The sequence below is a fragment of the Anser cygnoides genome, chromosome 14 (genome assembly GCF_040182565.1).
Source record: "Anser cygnoides isolate HZ-2024a breed goose chromosome 14, Taihu_goose_T2T_genome, whole genome shotgun sequence".
Classification (NCBI taxonomy): Eukaryota; Metazoa; Chordata; class Aves; order Anseriformes; family Anatidae; genus Anser; species Anser cygnoides.
Genome location: NC_089886.1, coordinates 3,847,435 through 3,872,230, shown reverse-complemented (window position 1 = coordinate 3,872,230; position 24,796 = coordinate 3,847,435). Strand labels below are relative to the sequence as shown.

The 24,796-nt window shown below is 49.3% G+C and overlaps 1 protein-coding gene and 1 long non-coding RNA gene across 2 annotated transcripts; one reads left to right on the top strand and one right to left on the bottom strand.

The window, feature by feature from the left end:
* Nucleotides 1-235: 235 nt before the first annotated feature.
* On the bottom strand, nucleotides 236-22,298 carry TGFBI (transforming growth factor beta induced). Its single transcript, XM_048057051.2, has 17 exons — nucleotides 22,088-22,298; nucleotides 18,102-18,200; nucleotides 11,382-11,446; nucleotides 10,535-10,692; nucleotides 9,569-9,733; nucleotides 8,930-9,076; nucleotides 8,111-8,252; nucleotides 7,337-7,549; nucleotides 7,025-7,162; nucleotides 6,625-6,770; nucleotides 6,148-6,284; nucleotides 5,475-5,605; nucleotides 3,495-3,619; nucleotides 2,435-2,537; nucleotides 1,990-2,069; nucleotides 1,395-1,419; nucleotides 236-1,247 (listed from the first exon to the last, which is right to left on the bottom strand). The coding sequence occupies exons 1-17, from the start codon at nucleotides 22,201-22,203 to the stop codon at nucleotides 1,192-1,194; spliced, it is 2,046 nt and encodes a 681-aa protein (XP_047913008.1). The 5' UTR covers nucleotides 22,204-22,298; the 3' UTR covers nucleotides 236-1,191.
* LOC136786362 (uncharacterized) lies at nucleotides 21,450-23,655 on the top strand. Its single transcript, XR_010824877.1, has 2 exons — nucleotides 21,450-21,800; nucleotides 23,055-23,655. It is a non-coding gene; the product is annotated as an uncharacterized lncRNA (long non-coding RNA).
* Nucleotides 23,656-24,796: the final 1,141 nt, after the last annotated feature.

The window sequence follows — 24,796 nt, the reverse complement described above, 5'->3', positions numbered from 1 at the left end:
TTTATTTCTTTTTTTAATTCTGCACTTGATACCTTTATTCTCTTTTTTTTTTTCTCTTTTTTTTTTTTTTTCAACCCAAAAAATTATGTAAGCCTGGGATGAGAGAAGAGGGATGTTCACTGTTAGGTCTGTAAATACTGATGTGCCTCACACCAATCCCCCTCCTCAGGTGGTCAAACTGCACCATCAAATAACTACACACAAACGAACAAACAAAACCAAGCATTACCAGCACTTCTCATATTTATATTTTTGATTTTATTTTTAAATTTTTTATTAAAAAAAAACAACCATTATTACAAATGAACCATTTACTGGAAGGCTTCTGCCAGGGAGAACTCGCATTTCAATCTTCTTTTGTGAATAAAAGGCAGCACAGTTAAAACCCATAGACAATAAACAACCCACTAAAAAAAAAAAAAAAAGAAATTAAAAAAAAAAAGAATGTTTCAAACCATAGCTTATAATTATGCAGTTTCCTCAATATCAGTAGAGAGGCTTTTGTTAAAAGCCTTCAATTCATAATTGTGTGGAAGACTCTTAAAACACAGGGGAAGAAGGAAAACAATGTTTGTTTCGTATGTATATATGTATTGCTTGGATACCGTTAGTGAACTCAACAAATTTACTTCCTCCAAAGCAACCACCAGACATACAGTCGGTCCTGAGTGACGCATTTGCCCAGAAAGCTGAGCACACACAAGTCATTCTGGCCAAAATTTCCCATTTCTGGCCCTGGTTTGGAGGAGGGTTTTCAGTGAGCTCACACCTGGCTTCCCACTTTGGGAGCCTGGATTCCCAGAGATGGGAACCTGGAAGAGGGGCTTTAATTCATCCTCTTCTGGTGTCCCCGAGGGAGGTGGCCCCAAGGCGAGCTCTGGGCAGCGCTGAATTGAGCCCCTGCCCTTGTACATCATAGGTATCAAGCCCCAAACTGGGTATGTCAAAAACTGCAAATTAACAACTACTTTGTAAAAACAAAACGAACAAAAACAAACAAAAACCTATGCTCAGTGGGGGAACTTTAAGGTCAAAAACAAATAAAAACGGTCTTAAAATATATACATATATATATGGCTTTTAGTTTTTCCTATCCATTTCACTGGAAACAACAATAAATTTAAGGGTGATATTTGGTTTTTTCCCTGTAGCGTTCAGCAGGGCGGGTCGGATGGAGGCGCTGGCTGCAGCTCAGAACCCGCCCGAGTTCTCCTTCATCTTTGCTAGTAGCCTGGAGTAGACGGGAGCTGCGAAGCAGAAGAACGAGGTGGGTTGGACAGACACACGGACACCATCCCTGCCCGGCTATGCTGCATCTTGCTTGCCGCAAGACAACAGAATAAACTTTTCTTTAAGGGACAGGACATACGACAGAAATTAGAAACAAGCCTTACCTAGTCGAGGATTCCTTTGAGAAACCTACATGGAAAGAAAAGATAAAGTTTGAATAAATATAATAAATCTCCGGCAGCTACAAGATGACTTTACATGGCAATGTGTTCATCCTTAATCTCCAAAAACTATCCTGGAAGGTGCTGGGCTAGAGTCAAGGAGCAGCGCCGAGCTGCTTCCCCAATGGCATCTGTCTGACCTGTGGTTACACAGGATGGCTTAATAGAAGAAAGCCTTCTGTTTCGGACATTTGGGGAGTCATATTCGCTGCTTGCTAGTTCTCATCCTGACACTGTCAGAAGTGCTGCTGGATGAATGGCCCTTCCATGCCGTAGGCATTATGGAGGTTGACACATACAGTAATGAGCCAAGGCTGCATCTACAGTGTGCTGCAAATCGTAGGCTTCATGTTGCAAAAAGCATTATTTCTTATATAATTTAATCGCAAGAGAGGATTGATAAGTCCATGAAACACATCTGCTTACTCTCTTTGGAGGTCAAAACCTGAACGCGATGTTATCTTCAAATCACTATTAGCAAAATGTAATTTCTGTGGTTCTACATTGACAGTTTTTTTGCTTTGTTTTTGGTTTTTACCTTAGATAACGCAGACGCCTGTTTGAAGATTTCTAACGCGGGATCTGCAGGCTCGTCACCTCTTTCTTGCGGCCTTGACGCTAAAGATGGGACATAGACAGCACTGAAATTACTAGGTGCGCAGATATACAGATGGCATTCAAAGCACACAGATGCTTCCTTCCAGCATTTCAGAGCACGTGCTGAAAACCCCATAACAGATTAATCCTCCTCAATAAACTGAAGGAACTGCCACATGTCACCTCCCCCTCCCCAAGCAAGGATGGAGATGATGCAAGTTGGGACCAAGATGAGGCCACAGCTCCAAACATGAGCCAGCTGCAGCCCACAGCCCTTCCTGCCCCCTCTGCTCAGTTCCTTGCTGTTGCCCACATTAAACGAGAGGGATTTGTGCTGCCAGCTCTGCCCTGGTGGAGCAGCTCTGAGCATCCCAACCATGACCTACCCTGAGGCTGCAAGACGGAGTTGACGGCGTGAATCACACCGTTCGTGGCCATGATATCGCTCTCTGCAACAGGCTCCTTGTTGACGTGTATTATGTGGTTTTTCTGTTCAGGAGAAGAAAGAAAAAAAAAAAAAGAAAAAAAAGAGAAAATGAGAAACTTTTGTCATCGGTGCTTTCCAATTTTGTCTAAAAAAAGAAAACCCTCACACCCTCACTTTGCATTCATTCATTGCTGGCTGGCTGTAGGCATTTTCATCTTTTCATCTCTCTTGCCAGTTGAGAAGGGCATAACACCAAATGATAGCTGGAGCAGTCAGTCCCCGAGTGGCCAGCAGGTTTTGGAGCACAGACTTCCTACGTGGGCTGGGTGGGAGTGCTGTGCTGCCGTGGCAGAGCCCTTCCATCAGCATCCCAGTGCTGCTGCTTGCACAGGCAGGGATTGCTACAGAGATTGTGGCAGGAGTGAGCAGCTCGGGGCTGGACGTGGCAGGAGCCTGGCACACAAGCTGTCCAGCTCGATGCATTTTGAAGCACCAGCCTTTCCATTTTTGTCCTGCTTTTTCTTCCTTGTGCAAAGAGCAGGCCATGAGTTATTTATTCTCTGAAATATATATTTTTTTCCTCAGCAGGGGATCCTGCATTCTCTTAATGTAGTGCAGAATTTCTGAGATAAAATTGTGCATCTAAATAAATCCTGCTGTGCTAGGGGAGCCCATGCAGAGATCATTTTCATTACACTAAAAAAGACATGTTAGCTGAACAAGCTATACATCTAATTTATTTATGTTTTTTTTCCCCATGACTCAGAGATAAATTTATAACAGCTCCTGGAAATCATTTGCAATTGGTCTTCTGGGGAGAAAGCTGAAGAAAACCACATTTCAAGGCTGCCAACTCGCTGAATTGAATGCATGGCAAGAGTCTCTCCACTACAGCCCTGAAAACACTGCCGATGGGGCCGTACGCACGTTTAGAAGAGGTTCCCATAGCACCCACATGAGCACGGACATTCTTTGCTCCCCGACACGGACATCTAAACACATAACAGGCAGTGACTCACGGCGCTGACTTCCAGTTTGTCCCCCTGCATGGACTTCAGCCTCACGAGCGCGCTGACCGCGCCGCTCACCAGGATCTCATCGGCCATGTGGAACCGGAGGATGTTGCCAAGCTCCTTGGCATTACCTGGGGGGGAAAAAAAACATGTACGTTTGTGAAACCACATCAGAGCTTGCTTCCCGTATTGCATGTGCTGGAATGACATTGCATGGAAATACCGTAATTTCCTAAAAGGGCAAGGAATCAATGTAAAATTAAAAAGACCGATCAGAAGCACCTCGGTTGGAGCTGGTTAGGACATGGGGGCTGTTCCTGCCTGTGCAGGTCAGGATCCCAGTGAGTCCAGGAAGGATGTTGTCCCAGTGTCCCACCTTGGCACACATCAACCCTGCCCTACACGTGAAATCCCTATCTCTTGGTTATTCTGCAGTCTATTCTTTTTCTTACTGTGCATTATATTAACTTTCTTCTGTTGCTGCTTTCACTTCCCAAGAAAGTTTGAAGAAAAAAAAAGAAAAAAAAAGAGAAACAAAAAAACTTATGTGAAATAGAGCACCCTACACTTGCAAACATCACTATTTTCACCAGCACCAATGACACTTTACATGGCATGTTTCCTGGGTAGGAAGGGGAAGAGCTCAGGAGAGATGTCACTGATGGTTTATAGACTGCCGGCCTGATCCCCGCCTCACTGAGTCTCTCTCTGCTCTTCAAGCTGTGCTTTGAACCAGATCTCAGGAAGACGAGGCTTCCCCTTCACCACCTGTTTTCCAGAAGAGGCAGTGATGTGCACAGCACGGGCCAGCAGCCCCGCTCCATGTTCTCCTTTAGAGGCTGTGACTAAAACCCAGAGCAAAACCCAGAGACAGGCGATAGGGAAGAGCTAGTGCAAAAACTGGCCTTCATATAAGAAACCAGAGAAGCTACAAGCAAGGTGGACTTCTTGTTTTGCTGCCCCTATCCGAACACACTGTGAGCTTTTTTTCCATTACCATTTTTCTATCGTAGCCACAGCTCACACTGCGTATCCTCACCAGCATGATTCACTTCTTCATCACAAGCATAAACTAAATATTTGTGTGAAAAAACAAGAACATCTGAAGTGCCCACATCTGGGATACTTCATTCCTGCAGCCGTTTATAATAGCTACAGAACAGCCCTGAAATATTTATACATTAATCACTAGGCTGGGTGTGCAGGCTGATATTACCAATTCCTCGTTCATGCACTTAAAAGGATAACCAGCCACCATGGGCAGATGCTCCACAAATTATGACGTCAATGTTTGGTTGGGCTTTAATGACGAGAAGACATTACACTCAAATACCTGGCATTGTTTCCAACCACAGCCAATTTCCAACACGAAGAAAACAAAAAAAAAATCCTGCAGCTTACCCCAAAGAGGGTTATTAAACATTCCCATGCTTTTTTTTCCACAACTGGCCTGCATGTCTGTGCTTTTCAGGATATTGGTCTCTGTTTATGCTAGACCGGAATATTTGTTGTCTTCTCAGGATCAGGTTGGACTTCCTGCTTTGTCCATATACAAATAGATTGAACAAGAGCTCCATCCTTTTACTACTGAAATTCCATACAGTGTAGCTTGAGTCTGAATGCGGGCCATGTTTTCTGTTTGCAAAACTTACTTTAGATACCCCAACCCTATGTTACCGACGTCCATTTTCACTCCTCTCATCCCTGACTGGAATTTCATAGCACACACTCCAAACATTTCGTAGCACACACAAGCACAAGGGAAGTATAAACCCATGCCCACAGTTTTTGTGAGAGTTCAGTGCCACTCCTTTCTGTGCATCCTCAGCTTTGTGCTGGCTAGGGCTTATCCTAATCTGTTTTGTAGGATGTCCATGCGACCAGAAGACAGACTCAAAGAATATGGCAGACAAACGGAGCCATTCCTCCGGTATCATGCCAATAATACACAGCAGCTGTTCACCTGAATGCTCTAAAAATGCTCACCCATTAGTTTGTTCAGTTCCCCTTGTGGCATGGCTCGGAAAGCTTCATTTGTTGGAGCAAACACCGTGTAGGTACCTGGCCTGTTCAGGTTCTCCGTTAGACCTGCAGACTGGATAGCAGCCACCAACGTACTGCAAGGCAAGCAAACGTACAACATTAGTGGCTTCACCACAAACTACATTTGTGGGTCTTTGAGCAATAACCTCTTGTGTTCAAGAGAGTTGTGAAGTTACAATTGCAAAATCTTGCAAAATCAATTAACCCAAAAGTTGATCGGGTAGGAAACGATCCCGTGAGGTCCAGCCAGAACATGTGAGAAATGGCAGAGCCAGCTGGGGATCCTGAATCCTTGGGGGCAAAGTGGCCAGTGAGGAGACACAGAGGCTTGGCCACAGCACTACTGATGGCAGAGATGGCTTCAGAGCTGGCTTCTAAATGTGCTCACAAGGGGACCACACACTCTTGGCTCACACTTCAATGAAAGGTTACTTAAATCTCACTCCCTGTAATTTAAGAATGAGACCGTGGTTTTGGGTACTCTTTCCATGTAAAAAAAATAAAATAAATTATATGTAGTCATGACTACAATCCGTAATAAATAGAATAACAAATAGAAAGCAGAACAGCAGCTCTTCTGCTCCTAGCTGGCACCTAGGAAGAGCAGAAAGGTCACCTGAAACGATGGTCTGCCTTGAGAACATCCATCACAGAGCCAGTTGGTGGGGTCAGCATTTTGTCCACACTGAACAGGGTCCCAAACCTTCCTCTCTTGTCATGGGCAGCAATGCAGGCATTTTCAATACACAGGTTCTGCAAACACAATCACAGAAAAACAACCTGATTAGTATGTACTTTGAAAGAGGGATATTTACGCATTTCATAATGCTGTTATACTTTTTTCATGGTAACTGTACCAATACAAGTTGTTCAGCCTGCAGAATACTTGTTACTTATGGTAAGGGATAACAAAAAACAGCTTAATCCCCACGTCCTGCTCACAATGAAGTGGTCATTTAGAGGCAGTGGTTAAACTGACCAATTTTGAAAAATTCAACTGGTTTTAAGAGGCTGAGGCCAGACCCCCACCCAGACGGGGGCTCCCCATATGCTGGAGATCCCACCCAGAGCACTGCCAGCTGCAGGCACTTACGTTGCGGTACACAAAAACTCTCAGCTCCTTGTCACCCAGCGTCTGCAGTTTCTGCCCGTGGTAAAGGTATTTAGAGGAGAGCTGATCTTTAACAATGTGGTTCAGAAGCAAGTTCTTCGTGTTGCTGTCAACAGAGACAGGTTTATCTGCAGCAAAAAAAAAAAAAAGTGTGGAAACAAGCAGTGATTCACTTAAAATGACCAGAGCCACTAAAAATATCCAAACACGGATTATTTCCCACACCAGGTTTTAATTTTGAAGCTACATGCCCCCGTCTGTAGCTGAGGCATTTAAGGGAGAGTTTGCATGTTTGCACACTGAAACTCAGCCAAAGAGAAATTGTCTGAAGCAGGTCTGTGGCCCACACTGATAGGAGAGAGGGATTTACTCCCCAATTTACCTTTGAATACATCGTTCACTGGGGCAAGGAGGGTCACCCGCTCATTGCCAGTTAGATGAGAACTGAGCCCTGCTTGTCTGAAAAGGTTCATGGACTCAGAAACTTCAGATTCTTGGGCCAACTCAAACAGGGTCTTAGCTGAAAAAAAAATATATAAAAAAAAATAAAGTAATGCATAGTAACCTTGCATTAAAGGCAATCCATCCATTCCTACAAAATACATATGTCCTCTAAATCCATTATTTTTTTTTGTCAAAAAGAATAATAGACAAAAGAAAGGCAACACAAAGAAATGCAAAAAGCCTCCAATACCTGAGTCAGGGATCAGCAGCTCATTAACAAAATGTACAACGCCATTAGTAGCCAGGATGTCCTTGTTGGCAATGATGGGCTTCCCGTTGAGGGTCAGATCTTCTCCACTGCAGCCCACATCCAAGGTGGTCCCTTCCAGCGTCTCCATCGTGAGGCCAGCGATGATGGCCTCAGCACACATGGCTGACTTCAGGATGTGGTGGTTCAGCAGGTCTGCAAGAGAAGCAAGTGCCTTAGTGAGCTGGAAAAGTCAGACACAGAGTTAATGAAGATTTAGGGGCCCTCTTCAAAGGGGAGGGCCCCCTGGATGGCATTGCACAGGGCTCTACCCTAAGGGGTGTGCAGTCATCTCAGATTGTGCTGGCTTCGATTCAGCAGCCTGTGAAATGAAGTGTTCCAAAAGAACGATTTTTATACACTTGTCAACTTTGGTTTTGTGTGGTCGTTTGATTCATTTGTCAGGGGAAGCTACGCTGATAAGTTCTCTTCTGTCTTTAGGTGGATAGAAATCAGCATCACATACGGGAATGCTAAAGAAAGGGAACTGCTCCGGCTCCCTGCTCCGAATCTGGTACCACCCTGTGCCACGTCTACACGCCTTTATCCCAAGAGCTCTGGGCTGTCCAGTTTTAAAAGATGGAAGCTGCCAAGCGTGTTTACTGCAGCTGTCGTCAGATCGTGTCAAGGAGCAGCTCAGATCTATTCAAAAAGGAATTCAAAAGAAGTGCAGAGCTCTCTTCAGTCTTTCACTGGCCTTGGCAAAGAGGCGCTTACCCCTCAGGGCTTCAGGGTCCCCCAGGATCCTGTTCAGGGTCTCTCGTGGGATCTTCTCAAAGGCTTCGTTGGTTGGAGCCAGAAGCGTGTACTGCCCTTCGCTTTCCAGCAAGCTGTTGAGGTCAGAAGCAGCCACAGCAGCCTTCAGAGAAATGAGGAGAGAGGGTAAAACACGTCCAGCCAGAATGCAAAGGTCAGCAGCTTTGTCCAGGCAGTCACTGAGAGCCAGATTTATTACAGCTTTTAGAATTTCAGAGCGCTTACAAAAATCCTGAATAGCTTCTTTCAGCACTTTGGTCCCTTTATAAATTTGGCCTGGCCCTGTGGTTCTCTTGTGCTCCAGAAATCTGAGTACAAGAGCCTTTTTTTGGCCAGCCTCGGAGCTAGTTTGAATACCCTGATATGCCTGGAAAGGGTCATGGTAGTTCCAGTGAATAATTCAGACCAGACCCTACTGCAGAACCCCTCTGCTTTCTACTTTTTTTTCCTTAACTTGGCAAATACCAAAGCAAACAAGTTGATACTCATCAAATCTGAAGAGTTAACAACTCCTAAGGCCAAGTTTCTGATACAACAGCGAGGAGCCAGACTCCGGCTACATCTTTTTACTGACAACAGTAGCAGGGTGACAGTTATTCTCACAAAACCCTGCTTGCACTGATACCAAAAACATCTCTTCCTAAAGTAAAACAAGCTATATTGGTACAAGGATTTTATCAGCAGCTTTAGTCACAGCACTCAGGCACTGACAAGCTTCACTGGGAATGGGATGAGTGAATATCTTTAGGGATCCCTGGAGCACACGTGGGTTAGACTCACCCGAAGAGTTTCCAGGCTTTCCTCAGTCTCGACGATGTGCTGAATGCTGTTTGTGGTGGTGGAGATGACTTTGTCAATGACGTGAACCACCCCGTTGGTGGCGTGGTGGTCAGCTTTCAAAAGCCTGGCACAGTTCACAGTCACAATCTGCGAAGGGAAAGACGCAGGGGACATTATGTGCACTGAAACAAGAAGGTAGAGCAGCCACCGCTGCTTGTCTATTTCAAACGCAGTGAGCGCTGCAATATTGAAGCAGCAGGAGCCAAAATGTGGTTTAAAAAAAAAAAAAAAAAAAAAAACATAAAGAATGAGAATGCTCTATCAAAAACCATTTGAGTGGTATCATGTTTAAAGAGCTTTGAAAGTAATCAGTGGTTTTGTCTACCCCAAGAAAATATGCAACATCAAGCACTTCCCCAGTCACAGTGCTGTACAGCAACACGGGCAACTTCCCCGCGACAGCATCTATGAAACTAGCCTCTTATAAATACTCTTTTCTAGCTCCTTCTGACCATCTATCCTGAATCAGGAGTTTTCAGCCTAAGCATGACATAGTCCTGGAGGTCCACGGACAGTGCAGAGGTGCAAGGCAGCAGAAAAGGAAGCCCCTGGTGGGTAGGTTTGATGCAAACATCTTACCCCGTTGGGATAGTGGTGAATCTGGATAGGCAGGTTCTGGTACATGGAGTTAAGCGTTGTCCCATGCTTCAGGTCATCCGTGAGGACCCTTTTGTTCACCATGTGGTAGCGGAGGGCGTTGAGCAACTCGATGTTGACATTACTGACCAAGGAGTCCAGCGTTTCCTGAAAATCAGCAAAATTTGTTTTTTGTGCTGAGCCTGTTGGTGGGGAGAGTACAGAGGTTTGGCTGCATCGAAGATCCCTGCGTGTTAGGTGAGGTACTCAACTTCATGCCACCAGGGCAGCTCTAATTTCCATAAAGCTCCATCTTTGGCCTTCAAGCAGCAGCTAGCAGCTCTGGAGGCCCTGTCCTTGGCAGACAGATGGGCAAGGGCAGCAAGCTCCAGTGTGGGGTCACTGCATTCACAGGGATGCACCATTTGGTGCATCAGAGGACAGTGGTGGCAATTTCAGGAGTGGGAATTTCACAAGACACAGAGTGAGAAAACTGAACCCGATGTTAAGGAGACGTAGATGTAGCAGAGCAGGGGAACTCACTGATGCAAGGAGGCTGCAGGTTTTCAGAGGCTCCGGTTGGGACTGGGTACTTGTACCAGTTAGGAAGAACAACCGGAGTGGTGAAGTAGGGGCCAGCCAGAAAAATAATGAAAGGGATGGAAAATCTCTTGCTGTGGTCTTATTGCAATCCCTGACACTAAGAAACAGGGAAAACTGAATGAGGTGATTTCTACGTCCACCCACTGGGGAGCATCCACACCTCTCTCCAGTGCTGGGCTCGTTCAGAAATCAGGCTCTGGGGCTGATGGACCGGGACAGCGATCCCCATCTCGGAAACTCGCAGCCCTCCCTGCATCAGGACCGTGTCTGTTCTGCCAGCTGGGGCTGGAGTCAGACCCCTGCAGAGCTGGATCTCCACTAGAGAAAGCCAGAGGAAGCGGGGAACGAAGAGGAGTTATATCTTACAGCAGACAAGGAAGCCCAGGCCTCATTACTTGGGGCAAAAATCGTAAAACTTCCAGGTCCTTCGATTTCTGGCCGTAGGTTAGACCGGTCGGAGTAGAGCTGCGTGGTGGCCGAGCCAACAACTCCCAGGGTTTCGTAGATGTTTGAAAGTGGCAGCGCTGAAAGAAGAGAAGGTTATGTTCCCGACACACCACTCACCTCAGTCACAGCGGTGTAATCCAAGATCTAGTCTGCGGGCTTTGCTGGAGTCACACCGCATGTATACAGATGTTTAGGGGGGAAAAGCAGACTCTAACTCTGTGTACCTGGCCCGATACACGCCGCTGCTCACTGCAGCCCTGTGGTTGAGTGCCAGCACCCAGCTCGGGGACAGGAAGCGCTGGGACAGCAGGAGCAGGAGCCTTGCTTCAGCAGAGCCACCAAACCCGCTCCCGGCCCGCCAGCAGCTGAGCTGTATTTGCTATTAAGTGAAATTTTGCTCAACTCACCCTTGCCAAAACAGAAATGAGCAGAGACTGGCAGAACAGTCTGCTGCTTTATCGCTACCTTGCATTGCGTTTCCAACACAGCTCTATTACTTGTTGGACTCGGTAATTCCCCACAGCCCTCCCGTGCTTGATTGACTTTAATTATATTCGAGGTTTTTACGTTGTCTGGGACTTTCTGCATGCTTTGGAGCTGAGCTGGTGCTCAGCTGGTGCTCTGCTGAGTCCGTTTTTGACTCGTTCAAAGCAAGCTTGTGCACAAATTGCAAAAATCAAATCAACTTTGAGCAATTTTCTAATATTTCCCTTCAGTGGGCCGAGGTATAATTTTAAGAAGTGTAAAAAATGCCAAATGTCTTTACCAGCTGGGCAGCCTTTCTCTCCAGGAACTTTTTCATATCCAGGACAGCATTCGTAGCTGATTACTCTGGAACAAGAGATGGATACGGCAGATTAACTGATAGCTCCTCACTGCTTTTTCTCTGTTAGCTACAGTCCTGTCTGCGTTCATCCCTGTGTGGTGAGGTTTCCGAAGCAGCGTCTTCCTTAGAAACATACACTTGAACAAAAGGCAAACCACAGTTTTTATCGCCTCCAGGGCTGCATGTTGCCAACCTCCCCACAGAACAAAAACAGACAATTTATTTTCAAAACCACACTTGCCCAGCAACTTTGTCAGTCCCTGTACAAACGGTGGCTGGAGACCGAAGCCACGGTCCCAGCAGATGACCTGAGCAAGGCAGTGAGCGCAGCACAAGCTCGAATCAGGACCTACACAGCACAGAGAGGCAAGGCAGAGACCAAAATATCCAACATATCTGAATTATTTATTTACTTAGCTTCAGGGGGAGTCCAAGTCATCGAGTTCAGCCTCTTCCTCGGGAGGATTTGGGGTTCTCCCAGTGTTACAACCGATCACAGTTTGGGCAGCGCACTGCAGCTCCAGTACGGCTGCCCTACAAATCTGCCGAGCATCCCCCTGCGTTTCACCCCATTCTTGTCTGCCACCAGAAAATATTCGCTTGTTTAGAGCAAAGTTGGCATGACAGGCCTGGAGGCAAAGGGACACCTCTGGTCTTGGATGCCCTGGCCCCAGGACCTGGAATAAGCCCTGCAAGGAGAACTTCGCTGGGATGCCTGTGCCTAGGTGGGCATCCCAGGGGGTGATGCTGCACCCCTGGCTTTGCTACCAGGGGGCAGGGGTCCCCCTCCCGGGGACACAGGGAGCCCCAAGGGTGTCAGATGCTAAAGAAGCACGAGCTGCCTGAATGCTGCACCCATTGTCCGCAGCTCGGTGGGAAATGAAAGCCGTCTGATTCTCAAAGCTGCCCTTTAAAGGGAACGTTTCCATACAAACAGGGGAAAAAAAATAATAAAAATCAACCCAGAAGTTGCCTGTTTAATTTTCACGAGGGTTTCTTTCTCTTATTGCTTTTATGCTTGGTGTGAAAGGAGCGAGGCAATCTGGTAGGTGGGCAGGGACAGCGAGGCACTAGGTGTTCCTCCCAAAGACAAGCCTTTCCTCTGTGCTCCTGCCTGGATTCGAGACAAGCCCGGTGCTGCAGTGCTGAGCCTCCGCATACTCACTCAGAGAGAAAGGAAAATCCTCAAACTCAGATATTTGTCATCATTTTAACACTGTTAACAAACAGTGGAAATGCCTGGGGTTTAAGAGGGAATTCTTCAGGGTAATTAAGAGCCAGTAAGTGAAACAAATACCTGCTTTTCTGTGACAGAAGCAAATAAATTCTGTGTCACGGTTTCCTAAGAGAATTACAAAGCAAACCCAGACTGATTGTCTAGACATTATATATTCCATGTGGGAAAGAGCTTGCCTAAAGCAATCCCTTCCTTTGACTACTGGAGATCTTAACACCCTGCTGCTCCACTTTCCCCAGCCCCCGGCTCGTGTTCATTAGAAACACACACTTTCTCCCCCCACCACTTCCCTCCCCGACCTCCAATTTTTCTTTTTTTCGCCCTAGAAACTAAATCCAGTCTAGACAGTTCCCTCGGTTCAGACCTGTAATCAAAGACGACGAGCTGATTAAAAAGAAATCGTTGCAGAGTTCAGCATAAATAATTCCTGAGTGCTGACGTGGGCTTTAAAAGGCGTATTTATAGATCGATCGGAGATTAATGAGCCGCGAGGAGGGGCAGGACGGGGCGCACGCGGGCCGTGGCGCGGGCTCAGGGCTGATGCTGCTCCAGTAGCAGGGTGAGGGCAGTGGGACGGGATGCAGGGACCACACCGCCGGATTTTTTATTATTTTTTGGGGGTGGGGGAGCATCTCTGGCACCACCCCACCGGGGAAGCCAGTGGCAAGAAGCACCAAGGCCAGTTCTGGGGTCGGCACAGGCCCCAGTCTCTGAAGCTGACCTACCAGCACCGCCTGGCTCCGTGCACCACGTATGCCATTCCCACCCTCACCTCCCTGTTCCTTCTTCCCATCTTGTCCTGTATGATCTCAACTGTGATTTTTTAATTTTTAATTAAAAGAAAAGAAAAAGGACCAGGTGAACACAGAGGTGCTCAGGCAAATGTTTGCGCCTACAAGGAGCCAGTCCCAGGGATCACGAAACCATCTTCAGCTTCAGCCACTTGCTCTCCCGTGGCTGTGCCTTGGTGAAAGCACAAGACCACACAAGATCTCCAGCCCCCAGGGAGCAGCATGGCCGTGGCTGAAGGCTGCTCCACCTCATTTTCAGGACTTGGTACCCTGCACCTCCATAAGGGAGCACGGCTGCTCCTTTGACACGTGCTCCTCCGTGAGGCCCAGCGGAGAGGGGCTTTCCCATGCCAGAGGCGGATAACCTGGCCCTGCTGTCCACGGGCTTTGGCTGCACCAGGAGAGGGATCAGAGGGCAAAGGATGCCCCACAGCACAGCCCCGTATGGAGACGTCGCCCCACCTGCGCTCCCCTACACCGCCAGGCAGGCAGCACCAGAGGAGCTGCGTGCTCAGGATCAGAGCATCAGCCGGGGGGTTGCTCTTAATGGCAGGGGGACACAGCGATGGGATAAAGCCCTAAAAGCTCCCTAACCACGCAGCAGATTCAGCACAAAAGCCAAGCCAAGTGCTTAGAAACGCTGTACTGCTAAACGTCCCCGTGTCCTGGTGCAGAAGCAAGCTCCCTGCCTTTTATTAGTCATTGTCTCACCACCGCTGCATTCTTAGGGCCTGAAATTAAAATTTAAGTGCATTTTTCAAGGTAATAAAAACAAGCTAAGGCATGTATTAGTGAATAAAGATCCATTTGTAATAATTTCCTGTAATAAGTCCCATATGTTTCGTTTTTGCAAAAAGAGTGCCAGGGCTCATATTTTTTCCTGAATAGAGGAAAGTAAATCAGACAAAAAAAAAAAAAGTTAAGAGGAAAAGAAAAAGAAAGTAGTAGGGCAACTTACTGCTACTAGTTATTGCTCAAAGAAAAAAAAGAGAAAAAGGAGGAGACTCTTGCCTTGTTCACTACACAAAAAGAGCGCGTGTGGGAGGCAATCAACTGCAAACCCCTCTTCTAGAAGAATGAGTCCAGTGCATAAGGGAGATAGAAAAATATAAAAAGCACAGGCGCAACTATGAGAATATACCCTAAATAAACTATTTCTTTGGCCTTGGAATAACCAACAGTGGAAAATTACCTAATTACCAAAACAATCTTGTTTCAGTGCTCATTAAAATCAAAGTAGTGTCGGACTTCTTGCCAACTGCCTTATCTCACTTCATCAGAAAGTAATGCAATGATAAAATGTACATAAATCCTCTATCTAATTTCTCCCTAACCGCATGAGCCAATACTTTAGCAAAGAGAAGAAAAACAGTGGAAAAAGAAAAGCAGATAAAGAGGTGGGAGTCCCCTTCTGATCCATGAGTTGAATTTTCCATCGCGCACATCCAGTTCCAGCAGTGCACTCCATCCCGATGGACCCAAAGATGCCAGTCAAGAAGCCAGTGTGCAGAGCCTCAGCACCAGGTCTCGTGTTTATGGCCATAGCTGATTTCTTTCTGGACACAGCTCCTCTGCACCTCAGGGGCCCCGAAAGTGAGCCTGGAGCAGGCTCTGAAGGGTCATGCACATGGGGACAGGACCAAAGGCCAAGCACATCCGAGCCTCTCGTGTCACTGCATGTCTCTGGGCACAGGATGCAATTGTCCTAGGAGCATCCTATGACTTATGCTGTTGGCTTGCAGCAACTTTTCTGCCCTTCTCTCTCAAAGCTGAGTTTCCTTTCTGCCAACCAGCTCTGCGGGAGCTCACTTTGCTTCTCTGCAATACCTGCTCTCTCACTGACCTCTCTCCCTGCTACCTGTTTGAAACACAGCTCAGAGCAAGAAAAGAAGTCAAAAATCAAAGCAGTCAAAGCTGTCTTCCTAGAGGCAGGTATTTGCATCTGCAACTCACTTCCAACCTGTGGCACCACTGGCCCTTTAAGCAAATAAAGAGGATAACTGGTCAAAAGTGAAGTAGGTGAGATAGGAAAAGCATCTCCCAGCACAGGACTGCTCCTCTCAGAGGTGGAAAAAGCCTTTAGGAAGAGGAGAGAAAAGACCGTGCTTATCCACAGGTGCACCAGCTCTGGTGGGAGACGGCACAGGGTCCCCTGCAGGGCTGCAGGAGTGGATCCAGCCACCAAAGGGAGGACCCAAGGACACAGCTTCGGGAGAGGGCTTCTGTACCAGGTATGCTGCCAAACGTGCCAAACCCTGACTCTTTCTGGGATTTAAAGGCATGCGGTGCTCTCAGAGGCTCTCCCAGCCCCACGCAGAGGGCCAGTTTTGGGGTTCATGCTGAGCACCATGGACTATGCCCATGCACTCTCCTGGGAGCCCAGGCCCCAAGGATGGAGCAGCACCAGGCCCCCGACACCACTGTAGGAGTCTGATTGCTGCAGCCTAACGCCTAACATCCCGACCGGCTCCTGATTGCTTCCAGACGCCGGGAGCACCACGTCCAGTGGGAGCCATCACCAGCAAACGCCTGTAATCAGAGCTGTGTCCCGGGGTCCTCCGGAAAATCTGAGTCAAGGCACGTGTCCTTTGTTCTGCACAAGCGCTGCGAAAGGGCAAAGTAAGGCACAGGCTCCAAAGTGACTAGGAAAAGAGGAAAAGACAGTAAAACCCATTGTTGAGATGATGCGAAGTGAAGAATGGTGAGCTAGTCCCACGTGCAGTGGGAACATTATCTCATAGGTTAACACACAGGTTAATGGTGTGCATGCTTCGTTCTCAGCAGTGCGTCACTGGAGAAGACATTTGGGGAAAAGCAGAGCAAGAGAGGTTGGAAGAGATCACCCCAACTCCCCCGACGAAATCCAGAGGTACAGCCAGACGCCAGGCCTTCCAGCTCCTTCTGGAGATAAGCAGCTGAGTTTGCCTCTGCCAAATACAGCTGCAGACATGGGTTGCTTGACGTTTAGTTTCTGATCTGCTTCCGAGCTGAAGCAATCCTGGGGTGGAGCAGCAAAGCCACCCCATGTCCACAGCAGAGTCGCATTTTGTTAGGAGGCCCACCATGCCGCTCTGCTATCTGAAGGGGCAACAATGATACCACATGGCCATGCCATAATCTGGTCCGTTTTATGTTAAAAAAAAGCCACTATTCAACCAAGATGAGAATCTGAACTCTAATCATCCATGTTAAGTCTTACCAAATTTTATGGTTTTATAGAATTAGGGTTTGGAGGAGAGTGTTTGTTTCTTTTCACAATATTGCCTCTCTCTCTTTTTTACAAAGAAAATTGGACTTAAGGGAAACCTGCCCAACACATGGTACATCCTGCAATGCATCCCCCTGAATTACAGAACTGCCTTATTTGAGATGAACTCATGGGTAGAACAAGGAAAGGCCACGCGCAGGGCCAGTTTTACCTCCCTCCTCACAACACCAACACAAAACCCACGAAACTAAATCTGATAGCCGGCAAGCACAGCTAAACCAACAAAGGCAACCAAAATAAAAGCAGCCCAGCTCACCACAGCTAAAGATCTGCTGTTTACTTCACAAACATGGCTTATTTAATCCCCACTAAAGAACAGCATGTTCCTATAGATCCAATTACAATTTACATTGGACCACACCAGACGCACACCGGCTGATTTCTGCTGCGTGTCCTAGATCAGCGGTTTCTTGCAGTCTGTGATTTCGGCCTAGAAGAAATCTCCTGGACTTTCCTTGCAGCTTTTGCTGTCTGAGGAGGGACGGTGCGCGGCCGGGGGGCCACCACCTCCTGCGACTCGTGTGGAGTCCCCAAAGCTATCTGAGAGCCATGGGGCCGGGGCCGGCAGCAGTGGCTAACGCCGTGTGCGTGCTCAGGCCAGGGCCAGCAAATGTCCCCAAGAGCCCTGGTTGGCCTACACCAAGGAGAAAGCTTCCCCCGTGCTGCTCTGCAGCCTGGCAGGGAGTCAGGCACGCGATTATCTGCTGACTGCATCGCTCAGAGGAATGTCCCGGGGCTGCCCGCACGGCTACGTTACGCGACAGCTACTTGAATATTTTTGTTTGCGATCTTAGATGTGGAATTGGCCTGCAAGTGTAATTAACTTTCCTGGTGGAGTCATCAGAGCGCTGGCTAAAACTGACACTTCTTTCCCCTTATTTCTCTTTCCTCTTCCAAAGAAAACACGTGTAGATGAATTTTGTGTTTTCTCCAATAACCATCAGCTCTGGGTTGCCTTTTTTTCTTTTTTTTTCTTTTATTTTTTTTCCAGCGAGGCAGCATTGGGCCTAGCAGTGAGAGAGGCACAGCTAAGTACTAGAAACCATCTGGAACCCACTTCATCACAGCATCGAGAGCTATACAGGTACGTATAGAAATGCAACTAGAATAAATCACCAGGGTTTGAATTTACACGGTATTTTCCATTCTTAACATTGAAGTGTTTCAGAATCATGTTTGTCATTTGGAAAAAAGAAAAAAAAAAACAAGACACAATATTTCTTTGGTAGTGAAAGGCTAAAGCAACCCTTAGCACACACACAATGTAAGTTCACCCAGTGTCTGTTGCACCATTCGTTTTCCCCACCCAGCAGCCGCCTCCTCTTGGGTCTTGGGGCGACCCGGGGGGGCTCCCGAGTACTTACGTTGACTTCCCGCAGATCTTCCTCTGGTACCACTGCTTGCAGTTCGTGAAGTATTTCCTGTTCGTGCCGATCAGCTTCTGCACCGCGCAGACGTTGGGGCTGCAGGGAGGGACAGAGCAGAGGAGGGTCTGAGAGCCTGGAAAGCCCCACCGTGGGTGTGACGAAGGGAACCGGGAGCTGCGAGCTGACTTTGCAGGTCTCAGAGTGAAGGAAGCAGTGAAAGAGACCTCTCTACCTCTCTCATTCTGCAAGGTTATATCTTCCTTCACTGAATGCAAAGCTTGGCTTCTCTCCATGCTCTACTCCTCCTCAAAATATAAAGGAATTGAGTTATAGTAGTTCGGTCGGGATTTCTATGGTGAACACCAACTTCTAATTTGGAGTCCTCAGTGAAACCCAATAAATTTCTGCAATATTTCAAATATTTCCCCCCAAACCCATTATTTTATTGTTTAGGACCTAAAAAAGGACATATTTATCAACACCAAAACCAAGATGGGCACTTTTGCTGCCTAACAGACTCAGCCTATGCTGGACACAGACATGAGCTACTGAAGGGGAAGACGAGCAAGCGGCACTGCCCGCCACGGCTTCGATGCACTACGCGTGGCGGCTGTAAGACCTCAGCCTGAGAGGCACCGATCGCTGCTAACCCACCAGGGAAGCCCATGCTCAGCACCACCCGTGTGACTTGTCCCACTGGAAGCTGGCAGCAGCCTTCCAGCTGTGGAAGAAGTGGTGTCATGGGGAGCAAAGCTGTGGTCAGACAGGAGCTGACTCGCATTTTTGGCCAGCGCACCATTCCCAGCTCACCGTCTCCAGTTGCCACCCTCCATGGTTTGTGTGCCAGCAGCTCTGGCCACGGGTGTGGGCAAGGCAGGGGCCTTGAGATGTGATTTTATAGACCTGGGCTTCAAACAGAGGTGCAGCAAATGCCCCAAAACACTGCAGATGCTCGGCCCAACTGCCCCTGGCTTCCCAGCACCAAAACCATGCCCTCATTGCAGCAGTGGCACAGAAAGTATGAGCAGAGTTGGCTGCCAAAATGATAAGGGGAAAATAAATAATTGAGTAAAATACACAAATCATCACTTCGAAGCCCTCTGCTCTGCACCTTCCAAGGCACAACTCTGGATGGGGCACGGAGCTGCTGCCGTGGAGGTCTCACTGACCTCCTTCGGGAAGCAGACGGACATTTGTCCCCATTTGGCTGGGACACTGCCACTCACCTGCCCCAGCTGCCAAAAGCTGTCTCTGCAGCCCACCGCCAAGTCCTCCTGCAGGCGTCTTTGCTTCGCACCAGCATCCCAAACCCAGCTCTCTCAAACAGGTCACCCTGCCCATCCTTAGTGTGAATTAATATGAGGGTCTCCTCTACGTTGGTTAAATCCAGCATCAGCCTCAGCAGGAGCTTGGCTTGCCTCCAATGAGCTTTTGCTGATGTGACTGCAGCAGGGCCCTGCGGTGGCAGGATTTGACCCTGCCAGGCCCTGGCACTGCCACAAGGGACAAAGTGGGGACCCGTGGCACCTCGGAGAATTAGGCTCGCTGCATCCCTTGTTACTGCCCTACCCAGTCAGGGTAGGTTGCTGCTGCATGAAAGCGTTTAACTCCCTTTCTATACATAAGGTGAGGGACAAGGAGAAAGAATCTACTGAAAAAAGGTAGAAATCACAAAGCCAAACTTTCAGCTGGTGCAAGCTGGCACCGGCTCAGCAACTTCCACGCCAAATCCCGGCTGAGAGACACGTCTGTGCTCAGTGACTCAGCCCACCTCGGCTCCTCCGGCCCCGGCGCGCCGAAATGTGGTTCCAATTACACTGAAATTCCAAATCTTGCCTCGATTTCAGCGTCTGGCTGACGGCAGTGGACAATCCCTCTAATATTCGTCTTGACAAGCCTGGCTACTGAAGGACTTGTTTGATCACTTCCCCCATATCCCTGGGAGCAGCCTGCCAAGAAAACTCCTGGGCAGCCCCAAACCTCCTGCTTTGCCCCCTCCTCCCTGCCCGGGACCCGGCGCCGCCGGGCTGCTCGCTGACTTTTAGAGAAAAACTTCCCCGTTTTAACCCCGTGCGGAGCAATCCCCCCGAGGGCCGCGTTATCAATGATTCCCACAGGCAGGCTGTAGTAGCGGCTCCCCGCCGTGCCTGTTCTGGTGCTTTGCCCAGTCTGGCTTAAAATGAATTTGTCAACACTCTCCCTGCTCCTCGTTGGAGTTCATCACCTCTGCCATGCCGTTCCCAGCTGACTCGCGGATAAAACCGCCCATTGTTCGCCTGCGTCTGAAGCCTTCCCCTTGGCAGGCAGCAGCTGGGAGCTGCCGGGGCAGGGGCAGCCCTTGGGAAGGTGCACCAAAGAGCAGGACCCCCGTATGACCCCCCGAGTCCCGCAGCAGCTCCCTGCCGTGACTGCACCCACGCACCCAGATTTTTATCTTCAGATGTTCATACTCCTCCCCACATGCTTCTCATCTCGCCCCCCCAGCACCTGAGCTGATTCACTTAAAAATAATTAAGCTGTACGAGTTTTGCTGCAGAGCCAAGCCCTGCCACCCAACTCGTTCCCAGCTCAATGGGAGCATTGATGCTGCGGGGGGATGCTCAGAGCAGAAAGGGTGGCATTCCTGGTCGCACATCCCTCCGGAGCTCCTTCCTGCAAGCGAAACAACACGCCTCACATCCCAGAGCTTTTGGGCTGCTTTTCTGTTGCCGTGTCCCTTTGACACATCATTAATCAGAGTTCAGAATTTAGTTTAAAAACTCGCTCGGGATAAATTGCTCTCCCCATCGGAAAGCAACCAGCGAGCCAAGTGCTGCTGTCAGCTCTGCCGGGTTTATCTCAGCAGAACTTCTCCTCATCTGTAACCCTGCCATACCAACGCCTCGTGCCTCCTGCAGCTCTCAGGCACCGGCAGGGAGTGAGTTCACATCCCACCCCGTGCCTCCCGTGATGGCACAGGGACCAACAGGCTGCTCCTCAGACACAGCTGCACTGGTTTACACCAGGGATATCGGCAGAACGGGATATTTACTTTGTTTCAGATCACGTACAGATGGATAGCAGCACTGTATTTGTGTGTAAATCCCTGCAGCCCTTTCGGTACTGAGATTTTACCAATAGGCGTCCGCTCAGGATTTGCCTGTAAAGTTCTCCGTCGGGTGAGATACCCAAACAGTGCTCCCCTTCTCGAACAAGGCTGACCTGGAGCCCCGCCAGGTAACGTATCAAATTGCAATATCTCAGCCTGGTTTTTTACAACGCGATTCGTGACCCTGCCCTCAGCAGCCCATTTAAATGGAAGCTGCGGCTCAATCAATGTCAGCACCGCCAGAGACAAAAGCCAGCTGAAGCGTCTGTCATCGTTCGCTCTGCCTATTCCCCATTCCCCATGCGTTATAAAAGCAGTGGGGGCAGCCGCTAACAGCTGGCCAGCTCTCCACCTATCAATAAAAAGAGTCAAACCACACAGCCCATAACACAGAGACGTACAGAGATGTCTACCTGCATTTTTGGGGTGTTCCTTATCTCAGAAGGTGTACGATTAAGTAAGGGATTAGTTTGCTCAGGAAAACTTTCAGGACTGATAGCTAAAGACCAAGTTGGTGCTTACTCCATAAAGCCACCCGTCTGCCACTGAACCAAGTTCCTTTCTTTTTCTGCAAACTCTTGAAAAGGGGAACTCCTTCCACGAAACGCGTAAGTGAAAATCCGATGACTTTTTTTATCCCCTTCACGGGGATGAACTGATAAAGAGGGGTCTAAAACGACCACTGGACCATTAAGCATCCTGAAGGAAAGGAAGAAAGGGGAAAGAAGGAAAAGCCCCCGGGGGTGGGAAGCCCCCGGGCAGAGCGCAGCGAAGGAACCCGAGCCGCGACCCCCGGAAAAAAAAAAAAAAAAAGTTTTGGGGGGGTGTTTTTTATTTTTTTTTTCCCCCCTCCCCTCTCCCCTTCTCGCCCCGGGGGCGCGCAGCGGCCGCTTACCCGTGCTGGCGGCCGCGGAGGCGGCTGTGCTGCAGGACCTGCTGGTACGGGGACTTGGCGGCCAGCCCCAGCCCCAGCGCCAGCCCCAGCGCCAGCAGCAGCGGCAGGCGTGCCATGGCCGGGATGGGCCGGGACGGACCGCGATGGGACGGGACGGGACAGGACGGGACGGCTCGGGCCGGGCCGGCGGCGCCCGCGCCTCCCGTTAAATGCGGCGGCGGCGCGGGGCGGGGAGCGGAGCGGCCCCGCGGGGGGAGAGGAGCCGCCGGGCGGCCCGGCCTTGCGGGAGGGGAGGGGAGGGGAGAAGGGGAGGGGGGAGAAGGGAGAGGGAGAGGGAGACGCCCCCGGGGAGGGCATCCGTCCACCCACCCATCCATTCATCCACCCCCACACCCACCCACTCACCCATCCATTCACCCACCCATCCATCCCCCCGTCCATCCATCTGTCCATCCCCCCGTCCATCCATCCACCCACCCATCCATCCACCCATCCCCCCATCCATCCACCCATCCGTCCATCTCCCCATCCATCCATCCGTCCATCCACCCATCCACCCACCCACCCACCCATCCATCCATCCATCCAGCCCCCCGTCCATCCATCCCCCCATCCATCTATCCCCCAATCCATCCATCCCCCGGAGCAGAAAGTGGCCAGGGGCAGCCCTCATCCTCGCTTCCAGCACAGCATTTCACCCACGATCTCTCTTTCTTCTTCTCCTGGGCATTTTTCTCTCCCCGCCTCCCCTAACTCATGTCCCTGATGTGCTCCGGGGGTCCCATCTGATCCCAGCCCCCGGGGAGCTTTCCTGCCTGCCCCACAAGCATCCTTGACAGCCACCCATGCCGCCTTGCCTGGCACCTTCTCAAATACCTGCAGGCGTTGCAGCCCCCTCCCCTGGGTCCTTCCAGCGCTGTCAGGGGTCACACTTGGTGAGGGGTTTCTGGTTTCCCTTAAACCACAGCAGGAGCAGCAAGGCTGCCATCAACAGCCCCCTCCTTGGCCAGGTTGCTTGTTAAGCCCCAGGGTGAATTCAGCAGCGAGCTACACGGGAACCCCTCGCTCTGAAGGGCCACAGGCACTCAGAGGTACCAGCCCACTGTGGCCAGCGTGACAGCGCCCTGGGAGCCAGCCCTGCCCTGGAGACAGCCTCAGCACCCCAGGCATTGCAACAGCTCGCTTGGGAAACCTCCGGTCCTGTCAAGGGCACCTCGCTCCCATCTCTGCCCAGCCTGACGCACCGCAGCATCCCAACCGTGTTTCTAGTGAACTCGCTCTGGCTGGACCGACACCAAACTTTAAGGGCTCTTTTCTCCTGAAATCTTCCTGGAAGGCAGAAGGAGTCCTTTGTGGCCACTTGCTCTCAGGGACTGACTTCTGCGGAGGCTCGTGAGGATTTGCAGGCTGCAGGAAGGGCAGCTGCTCGGCGAGGGACGGGAATTGAAATGTATCCAGGGAGCAGCCGCTGAGCCAAACAGAAGAAGTCTTTAGCAATAATAAACACTTTCTATTTACAAAGATATTTTCCCCCCTGCAGTAAATAAATCCGATTAGTGTAAACAGCATTAACGCTTCTTGGATAAAATACACAAACCCTTCCCCAGTGTCGGGTTTCCTCTCCCTGGGAAGCGCCTGGCTGCTGCCTCCATTACGGAGATGAATCACAAAGCCTTACCTGCAGAGGCTCATGACTCCAGCCCCAAAGACAAGAAACAGAGATTTCAGGTCTTCCTGAGAAAAAGGGGAGATTTAGAACTCTGTAAGGTATTGCTTAACCCCAACCTTCCTCATCTGCAGCCCCACAAAATGGAAGGATTTTATGACTGCTCTCTGGGGAAGGGCAATGAGCCCCTCATTCACACAGCAGCCTTGTAGGCCCAGATGTGAACCCCGGGATGTGCCCGAGGAGTCAGAGCACCAGATCCTGGGAAGAGCATCTCCTTCCCCAGGAGCATGGGGCTGGCGGTCCTACCATGAGCTCCAGGGGCTTTGTGGCACTGCCGAGCTCACCAGGATGTTATAACCCTCCAAAACAAGACCTGGTGTCCTCACCTGAGGCCTGATATTCCACCCAGCCAGAAGGCAAACTCCCCGTTTCCATCTACCTCTGCTGGTTTTCTTCCTCCCCACCTCTCCCTCCCTGTCCCGCCTCCTCCTCGTTCCTCTCCGGTGCGTCCCCATTCATTATCCCCCTCCAGCAGGACTCTCTGTACTGAGCAAGCCTTCAATTAGTTTCTGTGAATCTTTTTGAGAGTGCTTCAGCTGTTCCAAAGAAATATTTAAATAAATTAGGCTATCAGACTGTGACAAACTTGTTTGTGAATGGCCATCACTTTCTCTTGCACTTGTTTTAACCCCTGCCTTCAGACGGATGTTTAGTTTGAAACGAAATCCATTGGCAGTGGGCTCCGTGCACACTCATACAAATACTCGAAAATCAATCACGTAGAAAATCGCACTTACACAAATAGACACTTCTGTACACAGTTCAGAGTAAGCAAGAAGCAGAAATAACAGCTGCTCCACCAAAAGGGAGGAATCGCGAGACATAACCCAAAGCCCAACCAGAAAAATCTACAGCAATACTAAACATCTATTATTTAAAGATTCTACTGTGTAAACAAAGCTGAAAGCTGAAATTACTGAATCGTTAAGACCATAAATATTTTTACTTTGTTCTGTAGCTGCATGGGGAGGCCAGAAGGA

What these genes read in the sequence shown, in the direction of transcription:
- TGFBI (XM_048057051.2), bottom strand. Translation starts at nt 22,203, where the DNA reads ATGGCACGCCTGCCGCTGCTGCTGGCGCTGGGGCTGGCGCTGGGGCTG. An exon ending in CCTGGGCTTCCTTGTCTGCT is followed by an intron (nt 9,734 to 10,534) that starts GTAAGATATAAC and finishes GCTGATTTTCAG; the next exon opens with GAAACGCTGGACTCCTTGGT. An exon ending in GGAACTGAACAAACTAATGG is followed by an intron (nt 3,620 to 5,474) that starts GTGAGCATTTTT and finishes TTTCCCCCCCAG; the next exon opens with GTAATGCCAAGGAGCTTGGC.